Source organism: Apus apus, chromosome 1 (assembly GCF_020740795.1).
Source record: "Apus apus isolate bApuApu2 chromosome 1, bApuApu2.pri.cur, whole genome shotgun sequence".
In the NCBI taxonomy this organism is placed as follows: domain Eukaryota; kingdom Metazoa; phylum Chordata; class Aves; order Apodiformes; family Apodidae; genus Apus; species Apus apus.
This window is the reverse complement of record NC_067282.1, coordinates 25,740,314-25,762,501: the sequence shown is the minus strand read 5'-3', so window position 1 is coordinate 25,762,501 and position 22,188 is coordinate 25,740,314. Positions and strand designations below refer to the sequence as shown.

The 22,188-nt window shown below is 35.5% G+C and overlaps 1 protein-coding gene across 13 annotated transcripts in view; it reads left to right on the top strand.

Annotated features, from left to right (window-relative positions):
- Positions 1-19,901, top strand: part of POSTN (periostin) — a 35,221-nt gene extending 15,320 nt beyond the window's left edge. The window contains exons 8-24 of one of the 13 annotated variants that reach the window (XM_051638921.1): positions 206-418; positions 577-711; positions 1,310-1,458; positions 1,864-2,000; positions 2,751-2,881; positions 5,609-5,739; positions 5,911-6,013; positions 6,358-6,425; positions 6,991-7,036; positions 9,075-9,122; positions 11,564-11,659; positions 12,252-12,341; positions 12,912-12,989; positions 13,367-13,447; positions 15,639-15,725; positions 17,769-17,810; positions 18,341-19,901. In XM_051638921.1, the coding sequence (XP_051494881.1) occupies positions 206-418; positions 577-711; positions 1,310-1,458; positions 1,864-2,000; positions 2,751-2,881; positions 5,609-5,739; positions 5,911-6,013; positions 6,358-6,425; positions 6,991-7,036; positions 9,075-9,122; positions 11,564-11,659; positions 12,252-12,341; positions 12,912-12,989; positions 13,367-13,447; positions 15,639-15,725; positions 17,769-17,810; positions 18,341-18,381 (1,676 nt within the window). In that variant the 3' untranslated portion in view covers positions 18,382-19,901. The remainder of the gene's footprint in view (positions 1-205; positions 419-576; positions 712-1,309; positions 1,459-1,863; positions 2,001-2,750; positions 2,882-5,608; positions 5,740-5,910; positions 6,014-6,357; positions 6,426-6,990; positions 7,037-9,074; positions 9,123-11,563; positions 11,660-12,251; positions 12,342-12,911; positions 12,990-13,366; positions 13,448-15,638; positions 15,726-17,768; positions 17,811-18,340) is intronic. The other 12 variants (XM_051638931.1, XM_051638833.1, XM_051638844.1 and 9 more) reach the window with 12 other exon arrangements.
- Positions 19,902-22,188: the final 2,287 nt, after the last annotated feature.

Genomic DNA, 22,188 nt, shown 5'->3' with positions numbered 1-22,188 from the left:
GCTGATAGTATCAATTTTCATATCAGTAACTTTCAATTTAAAAAAAAAATATGAAAGCAAATAATCAAATATGCTACATAAGTTAACAAACTTTTAAAAATAATGTAAATGTAATAATTTATCCCTGTCTGTGCATAAATTTTGTATATATAAATACATATGTGTCCAAACACTTAAATATGAGCTTCCTTCATTTTCTCCACAGCTCTTGTGAAGTTCCATATTTTAAATACTCTCCAGTGCTCTGAAGCTATCACAGGTGGAGCTGTCTATGAAACCTTGGAAGGAAACACGGTTGAAGTTGGTTGTAATGGTGAAAGTCTGACTGTGAATGGAGTGAAGATGGTGAAACGCAAAGATATTGTGACAAGCAACGGCGTTATCCACCTCATTGATCGAGTGCTGATTCCTGATTCTGGTCAGTGACGTATATGAAAAACTTCTGACACTGGAAGTGTTTTCTACAATCTTACCTAGATTCCTTCAGAATTATTGTCATGGATAAGCATGGAGAATCAAAGTCAGGAAAGGCAATAAATCGTGTTAAAATACCTTGTCTAATTCCTTTATTTGCAGCCAAGGAAGTTATTGAGCTTGGGGGTGACCAACAGGCTACTTTTAAAGACCTGGTGGTACAACTAGGACTGGCATCTTCTCTAAGACCAGAAGGCCAATACACTCTCCTGGCACCTCTGAACGGTGCTTTCTCAGGTTAGTAGCCTTAAATTTTATGCTCTGTATGTCAAAATAAATATATGCAACCCTAACAGTTTTCAAATAAGATACAGTGTTCTTGTTGTAAGTCCCAAGAAAGCCATAGAGAAATAGGTATACTTAATCCTTTCAAATTACATACCATGCAGAAAGACAAAACAACCTAATCACCAGGCTGCACAGCTTGTTTTTAGTGGTATCATTTGCTAATGGAAATAGTATCACTAAAATAAGATATAAAAACCCCACAGACAGATCATGGGAAAGGAGAATTGTTAATGAAGAAGGAAAAAGTTGCAATAGGAACTTCAGCAGTCATTCAGAAGGGGGAGCAGGCCCACATATGAATCATCTGCCATATTACTTATAGCAATTAATCAGGACTATATAAAAAATTTATGACTCAGTTTAAGGAATGGCAATTTGCAGAAACTATTTAACAATTTATTTTATTTGTCCAGGCCTTAACTTGAGCATTTCAAAGAAAGATTCAGTATTTCCATGGTCTTTTTAATATAGTGTCCTCAGTTAACCTTATTTGAATGAAAATTCACTGTATAAATCACTACATATTAATATCTAATTGGCTTTGTAGATGATACCTTAAAGATGGACCAACGTCTTCTTAAAATGATCCTTCAGAATCACATTATAAAAGTGAAAGTTGGACTCAATGAACTGTACAATGGGCAAGAGCTGGAGACAATTGGAGGAAAAGTGCTCCGGGTCTTTGTATATCGCACAGTAAGTGAACGGGTCTTTCTAACAATATATATCTCAACTATGAAAATTAAGAATCACAAAAGAACAAAGAGACAAAGCTGAATGAAACCCCCAACACTTACCATTAATTGCATTTTTTTAAAGCTAGTTTCTAGAACTAATAAAGGACATTCTCAAAGGAAACAAAAAAATTAAGTTTGGAAAGAGTTACACTATATTAACTAACTCCATATTTTGCTACTTTTGCTTTCTCAACCAATATCAGATTTCCTGGCAAGAACACACAATTTCACTGTAGGAAATAAATATTAATATTGTTTTAAAATTTGGGAGCCTGCTGGGAAACATTTATCTCTTTAATTGTATCAAATATACTTAAATGTGTATCATTACGTGAATAGTTACTGTTGTTTGTCTTTTAATCAGGCTGTATGTGTTGAAAATTCATGCATGGTCAGAGGAAGTAAAGAAGGAAGGAATGGTTTTATTCACGTCTTCAGACAGATCATCAATCCAGCAGAAAAGACATTGCATGAAATGTTGAGAAATGATAAGCGTTTTAGGTGAGTAGCAGTTTTGACATCACTGAGATTTTTCTGCAGAAGATGACTGTATATCCAGCACAGCTGATCTGAGAAATAGTTGGGGACTGTGAGTTGCTGGATTTGGGAGGGCAAAGAATGCAGAGAAGGGGTTATTACCTCGAAATAGTGTTCTCCTCCAGATGTATGCTGAAAGGACTCCCAGACTTTATGCTGGAATGGTTGTTGCTGGCACATGGGGGTCTGTAACACACCATGAATGAGGGGAGTGAGAGGACAAAAGGAATTGGATGATACATTCACAGCCATGAATGCAGCAGAGTCTGGAGATTTAATTAAGGAGCAGTACAATTCTGTATGGTTGCAGCATGATTGCATGCTCTTCCAGTACATATTTCTGTCCCCTTCCTGCAAGCATCTAAATATATCTAGAGAGAGCAACTAACCTTGATGTCCTCTCTTCATATTTTTGATTTGTGGGGTTTCTATTCAATGATTTCTGCTCTGATCTAGCCTGCCAGTATTTTTTTTTTTTTTCTCAAATCCTTTTAAAATCCCTTTTTCTTCAGTCTGCTACTCTTAAGCCTGTCATTTGGTTTTTTTGTTTCCCTTTCTTGTTTCCCTCCTCCACAGTCTTGTATCTGGGAAAGAGTGAGAGTGTTTAAAGATTGATGCACTATCAGAAAAAAAATGGGGAAACTAAGTCTCTGCACCCAAGTACAGTTACTACACTTCAACACAGTGTATTTGTGTTTTATCTGTTCCGAACAGCGTTTTCCTCAGTCTGGTGAAAGCTGCAGATTTAGATGACGTTCTGTCACGGCCTGGAGAATGGACTCTGTTTGTTCCGACTAATGATGCTTTTAAAGGCTTAACTGATGATGATAAGGAAATATTGATAAGTAAGTAACATAAGAAAACAAGAAATAAAAGCAAAATGGATGGGAAATATGGCTAGTGTATTAGTTCGACAAAAGATATCTGATAAAACATTTTCCCTTCTGCATAGAGCAGGTTGTAGGACTTCCCTAAACAAATTCTTTCTTGGGGAATACAGAAAATAACTTTTTTGGATAAAAGCATCCAACCTGAATTTAAGTTAAAATTTCAATAGTTTATATATTACTCCAAAGTATAATAAGCTTCCAAATTAAAAACTTCATTAATTTAATTAGCTTCAGATTTTCTTAATTCAACCTTGACATAGATTTTTAAAACTGAAAAGTCTTCTATCACACTTCTTTTCTACTTATGACAATTGCATTAGAAGATACATAGTATTGACTTCTTTTCCTTTCTCTTCTATGCCTCCACCTAGTGATCTCTGATACCACCCGTTCTCTACAAGTTAAATATTGAATATATATTGCTAAATGCAAATGTATTTTTTTTTCCATTTTACACTTTCAAATGCTTAATTATATAGATTTTTCGCAAGATTTAAAAGTAGTTTCTAAAATGTCATGCTTTATTTCAATAAGAGAGGAAATGCAGAGAGAATCTCCTACAGAATTTCCCACCAGAGGGGTAGATTGGTCACAGTACTATAAGGATTTTTAGGTTATTTTAGAGTAATGTGAATCTGGCCTGTGCACAAGTGTGGGATGAGTTATTGCCTTGAATTCCTCATCCAGAAGGTCAGTCACATTTTCTGCTCTGGCTCTTTTCTGATCACAGTTTGAAGCCATGAAACCAAATCCCATGAATCCTTAGAGAATTCAGAGTCCTTCTCAGAGCATTGATAAGCAGCAGCTCCAGCTCTGTTCAGCCTTGAACTCACTAAAGAGGCACTGTGAATTTGAATTATGTCTTCAGCCATTTAAAGTAATAATAAATTAACAACAAATTAACAGATAGCCTAAGTGGCTAACATTAGATAGCCATAAAATGAAACTAAGCTTGTCTCAAAACTGAAACAACTGGATGAACACCATTGTTCTGTTTTTTATTGGAGTATATAGTTGCTTTATTAAGATTGAGTTTATCTATTGTTTTTGTCTTCAATTCACAATGACATTGTATCCAAGTTCCATACCATTTTGGAATATTTCTATAGTTAAGAATAAACCTGTATTTCCTATTCTGCTTTTCAAAGGGCTGTATGTACCAGTTTTTATAAATTTTGACTCAGTTTCTGCTTACTCTGCTTGGCAGAGGAGATTTTAATTTAGCTGCTTTTTTTTTTTTTTTTTTTTTTTTCAGCAGAATGTTCATATTTTGTCAGATTACTTTCTGGAATTCTACCTAGTCTTACTTTAAAGATATTATAATGTTTTCGCCATAAAAATTAAACCTTTAAGTATGTATTTTTTTAAGGAGATTTGAAGAAATAGCTTGTTTATCTGTAAGAAAGACATAAAACAAGGATTATTTTTTCCAGTTACCATTGTGGCATAGAACAAAGGTGATCTGACAGTTCATGAAACAGCTTTAGAATGACCCTGTTGAGGCTCTGCATTTACCAATGCTACACAAAATCTCAGTGCTAGTTTTAGTAGGAAGAGAAAGAGCATTTAATTGCATTTCAGTTGTAAATTCCAGTAATATCTGTGATCAAAGCAAAAAGCAGAAAAAGGAAAATGTTCACTGAATAAGACACAAGGAAAAAAATCATAACTGGACAGTATTTCCATTACAGTTTCATCAAGGTTGAAACTTCTGATAGCAATCAATATCAGAGTGTAACGTTAGCTTAAAACTGTTAATAGAATGTTCAGTATTCCCTGTAGTGGCAAGTAGATAAGTAGATATGTTTTAGAAATGCTGGGCAGTTCAAGAGTATTCCTACAACCTATCCTATGACTCTAAATCTCCATGGAGCCAGCGCACCTTGTCAGGACACTAACTTGGACTCCAGAATCCATTTAATGCTCATGACAGCTGTTTTTTTTGTTTTATTTTCATTTTTGTTTTTTATTGGTTGGTTTTGTTGTTTTTTTCCAGCCAAATAGGAATCTCCAGCTTTGAAATATGGAAATCATCCCTTGAATAGGGTTTTTTTCCCCTTCCCCAACTTCTCCAACCTGCATCTGTATTCAAGCAAACCAGCACTCCAGATGACTCCTTATTTTCTATATTAAGTAAACAGCAACTTTCTGTGACCCCTAGATGGGCAAAGATGTGAGTTATGAGTTTTCCCTAGTTGTCTCAGAAAGGCATTGTCACAAGAGAATAATGATCTTTATTGTTAGTTATGGTTCCCTTTAATTGCAGCAGTGTTGAGTCAAATTTAGCTTGGTTAAATTTGTTAAGTGAACTGCTTACTGCTCCTGAAATTACTGTGTTTGCAAATTATTTGTGGAACATATTTAAGAAAAAGGCAAAAAACTCCAATTGGGGATGCAAGCAAATAAGAGAAAATAACATAGAAAAATAGGAAAATGCTGACCACGTTTCTGTTCTTCTGTATTGTTCTCACAGCAGCTTTATGATTATGTTCTGAGTGCCTTTTTGTCATACAGCTGTTTTTTTCCTTTTGTCGTAATTTTAAAATATTCAGATGGTAAATGTTTATGGTAGTCTCTTTCATACTGTGCCCAATGCTGGCTAAAGCCTGTGTGAATTCTTAGAATTTCCAGAAAGAACTACCACTTAATTTTTATTCTTGCTTTTCTCTTCTTATTAAATAGGAGACAAAAATGCTCTCAGAAACATTCTCCTTTACCACTTGACGCAAGGAGTTTTCATTGGAAGTGGCTTTGAGCCTGGTGTGACAAACATACTTAAAACTATCCAAGGAGGGAAACTCTACTTGAAAACAGTTAAGTGTTGGAAAAGATGTCTCTCTGATACAGCCTTGTAACAGGGATTTGACATTCCATGTCTATCCACGTTACAAAATGGAATGTATTTCTCTGAACATTGACTTAGGGTTTTGGCTTTTGTTTTTAATGGCCCTGACAACTCTTGTTCTCTTTTCATCTTTTGCTAGGTGAATGATACTCTTCTGGTTAATGAACTGAAATCAAGAGAATCTGATATTATGGCAACCAATGGTGTCATTCATGTTATTGATAAACTCCTGTATCCAGCAGGTATTTGTTCATGGAATGTATACGCTCTCTTCTTTATGTATTATGTAGATATAATAACTTAAAAAAGTTAATTCCTTCGAAGAGACAATTTCTATGTGGAATAAGAAACAGAAAATTTACCTTACTACTCATTTTGAGCTTGAAACTATGGCAACTCTGAAATTTTATGTAAGTGAAGTGGAAGACAAGATGCTATGGGCTATCTTTTTCACTAATATAGAAGAATGCATATGTTCAAGCAGACAACTGTGTGTTTGAGAGTGATCGTATCTCCTGGTCACTGTAAATGAAAGTAAAATGAACACAGATGTATGTTTTTCTTACATGCCTATTTCTTTTGTCAGATCTGCCTGTTGGAAATGATCAGTTACTCACAATCCTGAAGAAGCTGATTAAGTATATTCAAATTAAGGTACTCCTTAAATCATTATTCCTTCATCTTTTAGACAGGATATGCAAAACTATGAGTGCTATAATTCATAAGTTATTATCTGGTCCTTCTGTTTCTTCAGCAGGGAACACATTCAATAGCTTCCAGTTATCCAAATACAATCATGAATGATACACCGTGCTCCACAGTTAGAATTTATGTTTTTCAGCACCAAATAATTGTAGAATATTTGCATTTGGACACCTCCAATGTGAACAGGCCCAAATTTACTCTTTGATTCGGGTACACTTTATCACTCCAGCAAAATAAACTTCTAAATCCTTGAGGCAATCCCTCTTTGAAAGAAATTGCGATGTCATTAAACCTACCAGCCTCAATAGCCTCTGGAGAAAAAGAGGCTTCCTTGTCTATCTCACCTATCCTCTTGAGACTACATTCTACCTCAATAACAAATGAGAGGGCCTAGGCAAATATGTAGCCTAACGTTTAGATGAGTGAAGCAATGAATCCTACCCACACTCATTAGGAAACGAGATGGCAAGTGCTCTTTCTTTTAAATTTTAACATTACTTTTCTGTATTTATAGTTTGTTCGTGACAGTACCTTCCAAGAGATTCCACTGACATTTTACAGTAAGTTCATTTTAAGTACTTCCAGATGGGTTTGAGATTGTTTTTTAAAGGCTGCTAATTCACATCTTTAATGTAGATCTTATTTTCAATCAAAAAGAGAGAAATTTCTTGGAAAGTAAGGTTTGCCAATGAAGCACAGGAGGAGAAACTCACAGTAGAATGTTTCTGGCTTTTGTGTTACTGTATGTACTTTTTTCCCTTTCCAGATATGTGACAGGGAAGTAACCCTGGTGTAAGCTGTTCAGACTCTTTCGGGTAGGCAAGATATATATGGAAGAGGTTGTTTTTCTCTTTTTAGCCAAAATTCAGTGCTTGGTGTATCACAGAGTTGTACTGCTTCTCTCTACAAGATGTAGCATTGATCAGGCTCTGCACTGAGATGCATTTTTGTTTTTATAAGTACTTACAGAGGAAGAAAATGTACATACGCTACCTGTTTTCCATACATACAAATACGTGGCTTGTATGGGAGGCACTTGTTCTGACCATGTTAAAAAATGGAACATTTTTTGCTCCCTTGTAGCCTTTCTCAGGGTTTGCATTTAGTTTCTTCATATAAAGTAGATCCTATTGAAGCTGTCAGAAGAAGATCCTGCTGAAGGTTGGGCTTGTGAGAATATGTATTTAAGCAGATTATTACATTTATATAGGATTCTACCCACATTTCTCAGCAGAAATGGAGTCTTAACACGTTCGGCTTTTGAAAATTGAGAATGAACACACTGAAGTTAAAATACTCAAAAAAACTGAACAACCTAACTTGATGGCAAAGTGAATATGAGTCAACAATGTGCCTTGGCAGCCAAAAGGGTCAACCGTATTCTGCGGTGCATAAGGCACAGCACAGCTAGGTGGTCCAAGCAGGTAGTTGTCCTACTCTACCCTGCCCTGTTGTAGTCCTACCTCGAGTACTCTGAGCAGTTCTGGATGCCTTAATATGAGAAGGACATAAAATTATTTGACTGTGTCCAGAGGACTGCAGCCAAAATAGTGAAAGTTTTTAAGGGCAAGACTTATGAGGAGCAGCTGAGGTCACTAGTGTTTTCTTAACTTAGAGGAGAAAAGGCTGAGGGGTGATCTCATCGCAGGCTACAGCTGACTCTGTGTCAGGGGAAGTTCATATTGGACATTGGGAAAAGGCTCTTCACTGAGAGGCTGGCCAGTCTCTAGAACAAGGCTTCCCAGGGAAGTAGCTATGTCAACAAGACTGTCAAAGAGTATGTAGGCAATGCTCTTAGCTGTATAGTTTAGTTTTAGGTAGTTCCATGAGGAGAAAGGAATTGGACTTGATGGTCTTATAAGCCCCTTCCAACTCAAGGTATTCTGTGATTTTATTATTATATGTCCCATGACCAATGAGAATGGCACAAGAAGCAATGCCTGTAAACCTAAGCAAGGGAAGCCAATGTCTGACATCAAGAAAGTTCTAACTTTTGATTTAGTTGAATGCAGGAACAGGAAGGCTGAGACCTCTACCAGTGAATGTTTTTCTACCAGTTAATGGATATGACAGATAATTATCTATCAGAGATGTTCAATGAATACTTGAGTCTGTCTTAGGTGTAGAAAGACAACTTGATCTCCCAAAATCACCATAGTTGTGGGCTCCATGGTGTTCTATCAAGTGCAAGAATAGTTCTGAATGTCAGAGGGTTTCCTCTGTTTACCGGGTCAGCTGCACAATGAAAAGAGCAAAGTTTGAATTTAAGATACTTCAGGAAATTGTACAAATCTTAATGGAGGGAATTGAATGAGCCATCATTACTATGCACCTCACATTATCATGGGTTTCAGGACCAGTGGGTTTCATAAGTCACAAAGGTATGCCAGCAGATTCTACCTGTAGATCACTTGTATACACCAACATTTAGTAACTAGAACTGAAATCAACACTCTGGATACTATTGAGTTACTTCTCCATTCATTACAATCTGTGATTTCATCTATGTCTCTATGTCCAGAACAAATCTAACTTATCATTGCCATAAAGAAACTGTAAGAATGGAATCGCTTTATATTCCACTTTCTATACTTTCAGAAATTAATATAATTGAAAGCAACGTCCAGCCCATCATCAGAAAGGAAGGTAAATGAGGCCCTTAGTATATATATTTCTGTATATGTTTATATGCATATACAGAATATATATTGTATATATTTAACAGGATGCATTTTATACATAAAAAATCCAGGATATTAATCACTTTGCTGGAAGAGCAAAGATACAAATATTGTAATTCGAACTGGCTGAAATATTTTGTATTAAAATTTTCCCATTGTTGATCATCCTAAATGGATGTTCTGCTTTTAGTATGGGCTTTAAAAATATTTTAAAATAAACTTTTCTCAAACAATTTATTTTAAGTGCCCCAAATATTGCCATCACTTTAAAAATATCCCTTTTAAAATCAAAACCATTATTACTGAAAAATGAAGCAGATTTTTTTCATGCAATTTGAAGAAAAAAAAATCTGATAATTTTCTTTAGTTTTCAGTCAGTTCTAAATATCAATATCTGTTGGATGCCTAGAAAGGATGGTTAGCTAAACATTCTTTTTTGGTTTATTGAGGCAAAAGTATGAGTTAAAGATTAGTGGTGGGACTGAAGAGAACAGAAAATGGGGCTAGGACTGTTAAAAATCACTTGTGGTTCATAACTTAACTGAGGCATTCATTGGTTTCACTAGATCAGATACACTGTTAATGAGCTCCAGTTTCTTATTGAAATAAAAATATTGTCAATGAATCTGGTTGAGCTCACTTAAGAAGAATGACAGTTTAAGGTGTCTTGCAAAAATTTTATCCAGACTGTTTAACAATTGTTTCTGGGAGGGCTTCCTCCCAGCAGAAGTGACATGATCTTGCTTTTTTCAGCAGCTTGTCTGTACATCCCATTTAGCATTAGACACTATCTAGCATACATGCCAATCTTTGTTGCTCAGTCTCCATTAGGAAATCAGATCCACAGATCCATATAAATGGATGAAAGTTCCTGTATGGTAATTCATTCAAGATATTTTAGAAATCTTCCTATGACAAAGGTGAATCACTCTCTGAAAGTACCTTTTCTTCTATGTTAAATCCAGAGGCAGGATATGTAGTTTAGGTGTTTTACATGATGTTTAGAAGTTAAAAGTTAACTGAAACAAAACCCTCTTTTAAAGAAAAAATGAAATATCTGAGCACTTCTGTAGTCAAATGTACAAGTCAATGTTATTCCCAGAGAGGGAGGTTAGTGAGTATTGAAGAGTTATCCCATTCTATTGCCAGTACAGTGTTTATGCTTTGGGACACCTTCCAGGGAATGACTTCTGGTCAACACAGTCTGATGATTCAGAAACAGACCAAGTAAAGACAATTCTGGCTCTTTTCAGCTTGCTAGTAGTAACAGTAGCAAGCAGCAGCTCCCATCAAAACCACATGAATCCACAATTTTCTATAGAATAAAGCTGGCAAAGTTGCAGATTCCTTTTTACAACATATATCAGGAAGTTCTGGCAGATTGTGATTTCAATTAAAAAAAAGAAAAACCACTGCTAACCCCAGGTTTGGAGGGGGATGTCTGCCCTTTCCTGCCTCAATGTTTTCTGCTTGAATTGTACTTCCATTGTCCATACACAGGCAAGTTAAAAGGATATAAAGAGTTAAACCTGTTTGAAACAATCAAAAGACTGATCCTAGACTAGGTAGTATAGCAAGCTATGGCTTTACCTTTCTTTTGGATTCGTGTGTTCCATAGAGCTTGCACAAAATGAAGAAGTTTCCTTTGGCTATTGAAGTCAAGGCGACCTCTCCCATGCAACTCAAAGAATGATTGCCATTAATGCTGACAAGCATCCTTAAAATTGTATCAGTTGATCTCTGAAGTTTACTTCATTTTTTCTTTAAGCTGGGTGACCACTGGCTTCATCCTGGTAGCCTAAAAAACATTCCCAAAACAACAAATAAAAAACCCCAAAACCACATAAGGGAATTATGATTAAAATACCTGTTTTCCCCTTTGCTATCTGTACAATTAGTAAGAAATAACATAACAAACATTTCACTCTCTAGTTCTTTTCTAAGCTTTCACACAATTGTTTACCTCTGATCATTAGCAAAGCAATAGTTATAACAGTCCAGTAATGCTACAGAGTAAGCTTCTTAGCATATATATATATAGAGAGAGAGAGAGGAAGACTTCCTTTCAGTTCCTGAGGATCTGTTTTTTGTCTGAGACTGTCAACAGATGTTAAAAATATACACAAAAGTAAAAAAAAAAAAAAAAAAAAATCAACAAAAAAAACCCACAACAACAACTTGTAAGTATTAAGTGTGCAATAGATCTAAATTTAAGATAGCATTGGACGAAGTGCAAGATTGTACAGCATTGCTGCAAATGGTTTCTCAGATTTCAGAAATCCTCCATTACATTCATCTGGTTTACTAAGGGCAGGAGGGATAATTCTAGTTCCATCTCAGCTCCGTGGAATACCATAAATATCATTATGACTATTCACAATGTGTTGTTTTTTTCCTATGTCACAGACCCATCTATCACACAACTTACTAAATTAATTGAAGGGGAACCTGAGTTCAAAATAGTCAGGGAAGGGGAGACAATAACAAAAGTGATTCATGGAGGTTGGTATACTTTCAGCAACTCGATTTATATTAGTTAAAATTTAAAACATTCACTGTTCCTAGTTAGTTTCTGCTTTATATAGGTGATTCATGTGATATGTTAGAAAACTGTTGTTTTTTTAAGAAGACCTTCTGGAAGTGCTGCAATTTTATTGCATCATTTCATTCTCACTTCTCATGCTTTTTAAAAAATAAGGGATTTTGCCTAGCTATATCCCATAGATACAGTCAAGACAGTGTTAGAAATACTCTGCATGCTGTTGTAACATGTGTTTTAGCTGGGAATTATTTGCTGGTTGTTGTCCTGCAATCAGAAACGCAGTATGTGATTCCATGCTAGAAAGACAATTATATCAGACAGAGATGTAAGCTCTGCCTTCTGCTTTTCTAGAGGCATTAAGAAGTTCACATCTAGGGTTCTATCCTAACTTCTGGGGAAACTTATTTCCTGGTCTCCTCTGAACATTTCAATTTTCATAAAATATGCTGTGGTATTTCCTTGTGTGCTTCAGTAATTTTCAGCATGTCAAAAACAGCACTTGTAGCACTGTTCTTCACTTTATTAATGTCTTTAATTTGAAAATCCTTGTAGAACCAATTATTAAAACATACACAAAAATAATTGATGGGAGACCTGTGGAAGTGACAGAGAAAAAAGTAACAGAAGAAAGAATTATTCAAGGTAAATCATGCTTAGCTCTCCATACTTAGTGAAGTTAAGCATTACATACAAAAGAAAAATATCTTAAGTTCTGTCCTAATGCCTAAACTGCATTTCCTGGAGAGATTAATTTCCCCTGATGCTTCCCACTCCCTATTTATGTCTCAAACTCTGGCTGTGTGTGCTACACACACATATACAGAACCAGCGACAATATTTTAACAGTAGGCAAAACAATGAAAAATTGTATCATTATTTTTTTAATGTGTATTTGCAACTTGTCTGCTTTTACAGGTTTCTTTCTACCATTTCACGATCTGGCTGCTTTTATTGTGTCTTACTTTCAGGATGTGAGCAGATATTTACTATAAATACGTCAAATCCATCTGAGCACGTTCCTGAATATTTCTAAGTACTATTTGTAAACCTTTCAGTTTCATTTGGGACACAGTGAAAGTCAAAATTATTATAAAAGCAGGTCAAGGCATGTTAAAGGCAAAACCACCTCAAGTATTAAATAGAAAAAAATAACTAACAGGCAATCCTGTTATACCACATTAAAATTCTCTGTCTTACACATCTTTTTTTGAGGTCCTGAAATAAAATATACCAGAATTACTGCAGGTGGTTCAGACAATGAAGAAAAGTTAAAGAAATTGCTTGAAGAAGGTCAGTATCCTTGTTTTCTTTCCTTTAAAGATTATATTACATAAGTAATTGCTGAATGGATACTGTGTGTTTTCAGCAAAGGAGCTCATACTGCAAATTCATACCTGAGACTAAATCTCAGAAACTGAGAAATGTCAACATCTAACATTCTGGTTGGAGTCTCTCATCTTCACATTTCAGTCAGCTCAAGAGCTAAGGCTGCTTGTTTATCATGCAATATATTTTTTTTCAGTGTTTACATGGAATTTAATATCCTAACAGATTAAATTTTTAATTCAGCAAAATGCTATGAGAGGATTAATTCAGTACTATGATGTTATGGGATTGTCAAATGTTTTCTGTACATGATTTTTTTGCGATAACCTGTATCCTATCAGAGGTTACCAAGGTGACCAAATTTATTGAAGGTGATGGTCATTTACTTGAAGATGAAGAAATCAAAAGACTTCTTCAGGGAGGTAATTCAGTGTATTATAACTAACCTTTTTGCAACAGGTTATGATAACTGAAACCCCTCTCAGATATGTTAATCTCAACATTTTAAAGACTGACCTGGTGGAAATGTAATTTTAATGGGAAAAAAAAAAAAAAGAGTGCCATATATGAAGAGCCAGATATCTGAAAGAATATACAGAAAGAATATACAGAAAGTATCAAAGTTTGTGTAACTGATTTTATTATTATACTGATAATGAAAAAAAAATCAGTCTTTAAAAAGTTATCTGATTAAAACTCAGGGGAGCAATGAAGATTTATTCCAGTAGCTGTAAATCCTTTATTTCCCAGCAAATTGTGAAAAACACTTATGAAGTGGAAAGTACTGTAATAGATCAAATTCGTCCTACTTATTGCTTCTTCAGAAATGAATATTCATTGCCCTCAAGTTAATAATTAAAGGCATGTTTAACATCCTTCTTCCAGTGCTTACAGGTGATGGGTGTCAATGCATTAACTTTAATTCTCTTCAAATGTAGCATTCCAAGGAATGGTTTTCTTTCCTTCTTTCTCTCTTAATTCTAACAGTTTTGGCAATATATAACCAGTAGCTGTAGAAAACTGGTGAAAGAACTTGTGCTTTTGAAATTAATCCTTATCTATGAATTTGGAATGTTCTCTGCTTAATGTAGATTAGAAAAACTATCTATAATAGCAATGATGAATAAAAAAAAGAGAATTCAAGTGCTATGTTTTTAGTAAATGTTGGTGTAAACCTGACTGAGAAGATCAAACACAGATGTGGATGTTTCTCTTGCCATAAATAACTGAATCCACTTCATTTTCTGTTCACTTTTTAATAAGTTATAAACTTGAATACCAGTGAAGTAGCTCACAGATAGCTGTGTGTTCACTGAACTAAATCTGATAGTCCTTCAAAATCAGTGTTCTGTGGATATGACTTAAACTTCAGTTAAGTGAAAAAATTATTGGTGGCTGAACAACATAGAAAACAGCTTTCCTTCAAACAAAACCAAGCGAATTGAGAATACAGCTTAGTCTTAGAGAGAAGCCAAGGTACGGCTAATGAATACTGTTGACTGTATCTGTCTCTTGTGTTTTAAATATCTAAATTTTAGTTTTACAGATCTAAGCCAGGATTTGCCTGTAATAATTAAAGAGAAAGAGGAACTTTCAGAGGGTTTTTCATCTTATCCTATACTGTGCCCCAGCTATGTGAAATACTTGCTCTCTGTAGATGCCTATTTCAGTGTTAAGTATTTAAAAATAAAGTTGAAAATGAAAGAAACTACAGCAAGAAAATCCCTCCATATCCTGGACTATGTTCTACTGGTTTCAACCAGGATATAAAAAGCAGTAGCAAGCTTTATCTGTAGAACTGTTCAAAATTCTGGTGACAGGTCTAGTGCCAGAATCTAACAATTACAACTGTAATCATTTTCAGTTACAGAGGTATGCAATTAAATAGACATGATCTGTAGAGATATGTCTTGCAATGATCCTATAGGAAAAGAGACAAATAATTTATCTGTAGCAAATACGGAAAATGCAAAACTGTCTCTTGAATTCTTTCTTTCTTTCCTTGCTATTATATGTTAGTTTGCATAAGCATCCCGCTTTACAGAATGAACCAAGCAGGCAAATTTGTCTCTTGTTATAATTTGATTTTTCTCTGTCTTTTCCACAATTTGTCCAGTCAGCTACCCTTGGCTGCCATGAGAATACCTTACCATAAGTGTAGCCGATAAAGCAGATACACATGCTGCTTCGTGACTGTTTGTGATAATGGCGATCATGCTTAATGGCCTTTTTACCTACATCAAATTACTTCTGTTTTACTGAAAATTTCCCAAGCACTTAAATGTGAATCCAGTCACAAACTGATGTATTCCCGTTGTCTAAAATAAAATAATTATTTCATATGGGCTGTAATTCTACTCATACAATATCCAGCACTGCTTATTGGCAGTCTTTGCTGAAAAAATTCTTAAAGCCAAGATTGCAAGGAATGACTCTTACCCCTTGAGAAGGAATCACCTGTGGCATAACCAAGGAAATCAGCAGGATCATGAATATCATGATGGCCTGTATACACCTCCACCCCCAAAATGACATTGATTCCACTGAAGGCTCCTTGCATATGGAAAAATACTATGCCAGATTTAACTGATTTGTTTTTGATGCTTATCATAGCTGGAACTGAGTACACCAAGGTTACTAAAGTAATTGAGGGAGAGCCACAGATTATCGAGAGAGAAATCAAGAAAGTCCATCTGGAAGGTTAGTTTATCTAAAAATCCAGTATCACTAAGACCTGCTTTGTCTGAAGTGATCATTCTAGTTGGGATTTTGTAGTATCCATTCACAAAAATCACTTAGTTCTGAAGTTAGTGTTTTAGCAAGAAGAGTTTTAGAATTGTTTTGCAAAATAATTATTTCACTAATGTTGCAGATAAAAATGTTGAGGCTTATCTTGTGGCTAAAAGTAACTAAAAGATTAGGCAAGAGAAAATGTCTAACCACAAGGCTTAGGTAGAACAGTTGAAAGAACATGCACCATAAGAATTGCCTTTTCTCTAAGCAGCACATCCAGAAGAAGACCACGTGAGTTGTTTTTAACTTGAGTTATTTCTTGTCAGTGTTAATGTTATCTGTTGATATGAGGGATTCTTGGCTTGATGAAGGTGGGATAGGGTGGAGGGATTGTACCTCTGGGCTTGAGTAAAAATATCACGGGCCTTGGAATTTTCCTGCTCTTATTCTGTTGTTAAATGAAGGAAGCTCTTGGGTTTGAAAAAGCTGAATGGTGTCAAGGTTCAAAAGGAATCTCTTAAAGGAGCCAAATAAATTCAGCCTGGCTTTGTACCAGGAATTTGTTCTTCAAGTTTAACAATTTTTTAATGATCCCTATTCAAGGTAAGAATTAGCTTGTTTAGAATTTCTTTTGTATTTGCATTTGTAAGTATGTACTTCTCCAGTTCTGATTCTAATAATGCAGAAAAAAAAATTATGTCAGCCTTTGAACTAAACTCATAGGAAAAAAAAATGTCCTATGAGGAATGAAGTTAAATAAATACGTTTCTACTTTTAGATTTTAAAGTTTTTGCTAAATACTAAAGTTATAACATAGTGTTTCTGTAAGTTCAATGTTGAGTAGAACAAGGCATGCAAGGAAGTCAACTAGTACCTGAAAATAATAGATAGATATGATCTTCGACCGTGGGGTTTACCTGAAAGTGTAATTGTATAGACAGCGTGTAAGTATAGAAAGCATACAATGGGTGGACCATGTTTTATCCTTGTCAGGCTAGTACAAAGCTTGAAATTTGCTATCACATTGGTGCAGATACCCAGTGTTTAACCTCACCTGCAATTGGGTGAAACCTGTATCTCAGGATGATGTATTTATGTACCCTGTACCTCAGAATGAAACCACAACCAACTCAGCTGCTTAAGCAATGACCCAAGTATGTCATAGTTATAAAGAAAGAAAAATGCAGTATCATTCCTAAGCCAGTAACAGAAGAATTATCTCTTATGCTTGCTAATTGTTATTCCTCCCAAAGAGGAGATATCTGCTTTATAAAAATATTTCAAGGTTTGATTGGAAAGAGGAAAAAATGTCCATGGTTTCACTGAGTCAGTATTTTGAAAAACAAATTTATCTGCCAATGAGTGTGGTACCTGTTCAATAGCCCTTGTTGTACTCTTAAAAACAGATGTCTCTGAGAAAATTAACTGAACTCTAAATATGGAACAATAATGTGGACTCATAATGCAGTTACATATTAAGCCCCAAACACAGCTGGAAATGTGGCCAACATCTTGCAGTGGCTGATTTTCAGGCATATCACTTATAAATAATTCCTGAAGTATTATCTATACAGCAGACCTGGACATCCTCTGACAAAAGCTGAGACTGGCTCCTGGCTTTACATTTACCCGAGTTCGTACATCCCTGACAGTGTCAGATGGCGTTTGTTGAATGAAAAACAAGGACAAAATGTCCTATATAGTGTAAATATCTGTAGGAGATCAGTGTAAATAATAGATTAATTCATATACTTAAAATGTAAAAATACTTTTGAATTGTTGGGAAGGTCTGACGGATGTGTGCAGATGACAGAAATGTGTGAATTGTTGTATAAGCATTCATGTTTCAGGTGATCAAGTCTACAAGCAAGTTGGACAAAATAATTAATTTACTGAAAACCTTAAAAAACAGATTATGCAAGTCAGAAATGGATTTCCAAAATTACTAAAGAGTTTGAATTCAAAGGCTCTTACAAATACCTACTGATTGCAAAATTTCTGTTTTCTTAGAAGCACCTGTACGGAAACCACAGCCAAGCAGGAGGACACAAGGTAAAAGTAAAACATACATTTAAACATTTATCAAATATTATTCTCAGTTATGTTAAAAGTCAGGAGGGGAAAAAAAAACCCTTAAGAAAACTGATTTTGAAAGGAAACTGTTGTATTAATACTTTTTTTTTTTTTTAAAGACATTTTAGCAAAGCTTGGTATTGCTAATCACTATTTCTAGATGTTTTTTCTTACTGTATTTCTATCTGAAAGCAACTTCAATTAAGTGCTTTGGTCAGTGTTTCAGGTTAGAATGAAGGCTTCAGAGTGAGATCTGACTCTGAAGTCTAACACTGTGAGAAGGGCACTATGGGATTCTCAACTCACTGTTTCTATATTATTTTGATATGTTAAGAAGCTGACAGATCAGTATAATTTTCTTAGCTGCCTGCACAGTGGTGAAAGATTAAGCATCAGGCTTCCTCTTGCTTCTTCACATGTCTCTTTCACACATAAATATAGTATATGATGTAAATATATTATGTATAATTTTATGTAATAATTTTGAGGTTTTTTCTCTTTTTTCCCAGGGGGAACAGCAAGAAGGAGGACGAGACTAGCTCATTCCTAAAGGTTTTCCAAGATGGAATCCACAGAATTACAAATTAACAGCATGGTCTTTGAGAGGAAGAGAAACTGTTTTGGAAAAAAATTAAGAACATTAGAAAATGATGTTGTTTTGATAACATAATGTAAACTGAACCATGAATCCACAAAATGATGTGAAGCTGCAGATACTCACTGCTAGCACAGTGCCCATGAAGACAAGTAGTCCATTGGGGGTGCTTTAACTGCTCTGCATAGTAATCCCTATCTTGGGTGGGATTCTGGAGCAGCTGAAGGCCATCAGTTTCTGTAGAACCAGGATTTCTTCTTGTGCTGGCTAGTAGGTGTTTGCAAGATTGGATTCAAAAAAAGCAGGGACAATACAGAGTGTATTTTTTTATTATTATTATTTCCACTAATTAAGAAAGATAAGTTAAATAAGATATTTTTTAGAAAAAAAAAGTCACTTCAGGTGACTTAGAGTAATCTAATGAAATATGAGATGTTAACATAGCATTTTTGGTTCAGTAGCGTTGTGTGCTCTCTATAAGTCAAAATTCATCATGTGTTTAATATCATAATGACAGCAGTAAAGTTACCTTTTCTAAACAAACAAATATGCCTTATATTGAATATATATTTTTGTTTGTTTGTTCTACATTGCATATCATAGAATTGTAGAATCACTTAGGTTGGAAAAGACCTTTAAGTTCATTGAATCCAACCATTAACCCTACTTTCCCAAATCCAGCACTAAGCCATATTCCCAAGCACCACATCTACATGACTTTTAAACACAACCAGGGATGGTGACTCAACCACCTCCCTAGGCAGCCTGTTCCAATGTCTGACAACCCTTTCAGTGAAAAAGTTCTTCCTAATGTCTACTCTAAACCTCCCCTGGCACAGCTTGAGGCCATTCTCTTGTGTTCTATACCAGTTACTTGTGGGAAGAGACCAGCACCTACCTCTGGTCCAAATCCAAATGCCTTCTAGTAACATGGCTAATGGAAGCTCTTAAAATAAAAATAAAAGCAAACATGAGCTTCTTAAAATAATTCTTGAGATTGTATTGACTTATTTATTTATAAGAAAACTCATTCCCACTAAAGAAATACTATACCAATACATACACTGAAATTCTTAAGTGTTTTCCCACTTTTCCTTATATGTCTCTTTTGATTATTAAAGTGGATTATAGAAGGAATAAATAAAATGCATGCAAACAGTTAAACCAGCACAGGAAAAGGTTTTACAAAAATGAGGCTAGGTCTGAAAGCTTTTATATCAAAACATGCTTTGCTAATATTTGATACTAATGTGGACATTTCTGTAAATTATGTCAATTTTATAACTCTAGTTTTATACTAATAAAATTTGTTTACCTTTATTAATAAAAGTTGGAAAACATTTACTCATGGAGTAAAAAAACACTTGCTCAAAGTACTTTAATTCTGCAGATCAAAGTTTCAGAAGAGTTATCTAATGTTCTTTTATACTTTTGTTTTGAAGCAAATACTCAATAAAGATTTTGGCTTAACAGTGCTTGCTGTCATTTGTAAATATTTTTTTTAATAATAAAGCAAATTTTAAATATTCTTAAGCTTTCAGTGTAATTTTTAATTAAAAAATATGCATTCACAGAAGCAAATTGATGTTTCCCTTTCTCTCTTAACACATGCTAATGCACTTAAACTGCACCACTCTTCTTAAAAAGAATTTTAAACCTTCCCTAATTCTATAATTCTCTACCATAGGTACTACTCCTTGAGTAGTAAAGCTGTCTGAGCATTGGATTGATATGTTGTGTAGCCTTACTGGGACGTCAAACTGTCCCAATAAGGTGACCTCAGTATCTGCTATCATCATGCTTTGGTGGGAGGACAGCTTTTAACCCTCATAAGAGCTCAACAGCTTTTAGGTGAGAACGAGAGCTCTTAGGGCTGCCTAGAGGGTGAACATAAAAAGTCACTTTCCCCAGGGGGCTCTGACTGCCATGAAACCATTAAATGTAATCTGCCTTCTTCACTGCCGTGCCACTGTGAGCTATCAGTCAAGTAAGACTTTAAAGGACAGTTACAATGGTAGGTGAAGACAGTATCTGTGGTCTCTCAAAAAAAGAGTAGGAAGAAGATGAAATGGAACTGAGAGAGAAAGTGTAAACAGGAACCAGGGAGGAAGTAGAAAGAGGCAAAAAAAAATTATTAAAACCTATCCTGTAGTAGGACATTTTTAACTTTTCAAGTGGGAATAACTTGTGTAACATACTCATTTTTGTATATAGTCTGCTTTGATAACATTTTAAAGCCTCTGGTAGTCACTAAAATACCTTTCTGTACTTCACTCTTCACTAATATAATCCAGGTGAAACACAAAAATAAATAAAGAACAGTCCTTCATGAGTTTCCCTGATTCACTCTGTTCCTACAAGCCTTTCTTTGACCACAGAAGGTGTCTGCCCAGCTGCACCGTATGCTGACATGCTTTTCCTAATGCAGCAGGACCCAATTTCCTCCTCTGCAGAGTTGCTTTCCAGCCAGTTAAGCTACTGCCTATACTGGTGCCTGGGATTATTCCTCCCCTGGGGCAGGACTTGGCCTGTGCCTTCGTTTAACTTCATGAGATCCCTGTCATCCAGTTTCTCCAGCCTGTCTTTTGAATGGCAGAACAGCCATCTGGTAGAACAATCATTCCTCCTTGTTTTGTAGGCTCTGCAAACTTATTGCAGGTAGACTCTCTCCTATTGCCCAAGTCATTAATGTAGATGTTAATCAATATCAGGCCCAGACCTGACCCCTGGGATACAAAAGGAAAGATGCTACTGGTCATGGTGTGTCAGAAGTTTAAGCTATGAGGAGCTCTGCTTACTGTGTGTCTGCTTTCTAATAATTCATTTAACTATAACTTCTGCTGGTACCTTTTAGGGTTGTTTTAATTGTGTCTGGGTTGAATTGCAGGTCATCATTCCTCTAATTGCTAGTCGTCTGTTTTTTTTTTTTCCTCAGCAAAATATTTAGCAGTTTTTTCAAAAGCTGCATATCCCACAATGGAACATGTGGCCTGAGTTGAGATCACATTGAAGCCATATGATGTGAATTAAAACAGTGTGTTTATTAACTGGGAAAGAAACATCAATGCAAAAACTGCTGGCAGGAGATAGGGATGTTTTCAGGGGCACAGAAAAGAATGATTTGACATATGATTTGCAGAACTTTATCCCAGGTTCTTCAGGATGTTGACTGTACTGCAAATGAGGTCCAAGAAACCTCTTAAGGTTGTCAGTGTCCCTGCAATCCCCCAGTGCTCAGGTTCCTGCCTGTCACTGTCAGTCTGTCACCATGCTCTACAGCACATCCAGGCCTTGCAGTTTTCAATAGAAAGTACAGATCTATCGGTCTACAGACACCTAGATCCAGTTGTCTGGAGGACTTAGCAGGATTTGTTTCTGCCTTTTATGAAGACCTTGATTACAAAGTGCCCATACAAAAGTGGAAGATATAGATGGAGTTGCGAGTGAGACAGCTGAAACCTGTCCTTGTTCCATTTCTAGAAAAAAGCACCTATGGTTTAATTGTGAAAGACTCTTCATTCCAGGAAGGGCAGAAGGCTAACCCATTTCTAGATCCCAGCTATTCAGCCACAGGAAGTACAGTAAGTACAATTTTTAAAGAGGAATCCTGGCAAAGAACATTTTAAAATAGCATGTATATCTCTGTGGGGTTTTTTTATTTTGCATTTTTATATCATATTGGATATGGATGAGGTTGTCTTCAAAAACGCTTATTCTGTAGTGTCAAGACCTTGGCAAAAGTGTATGTATGTGACCACTGCA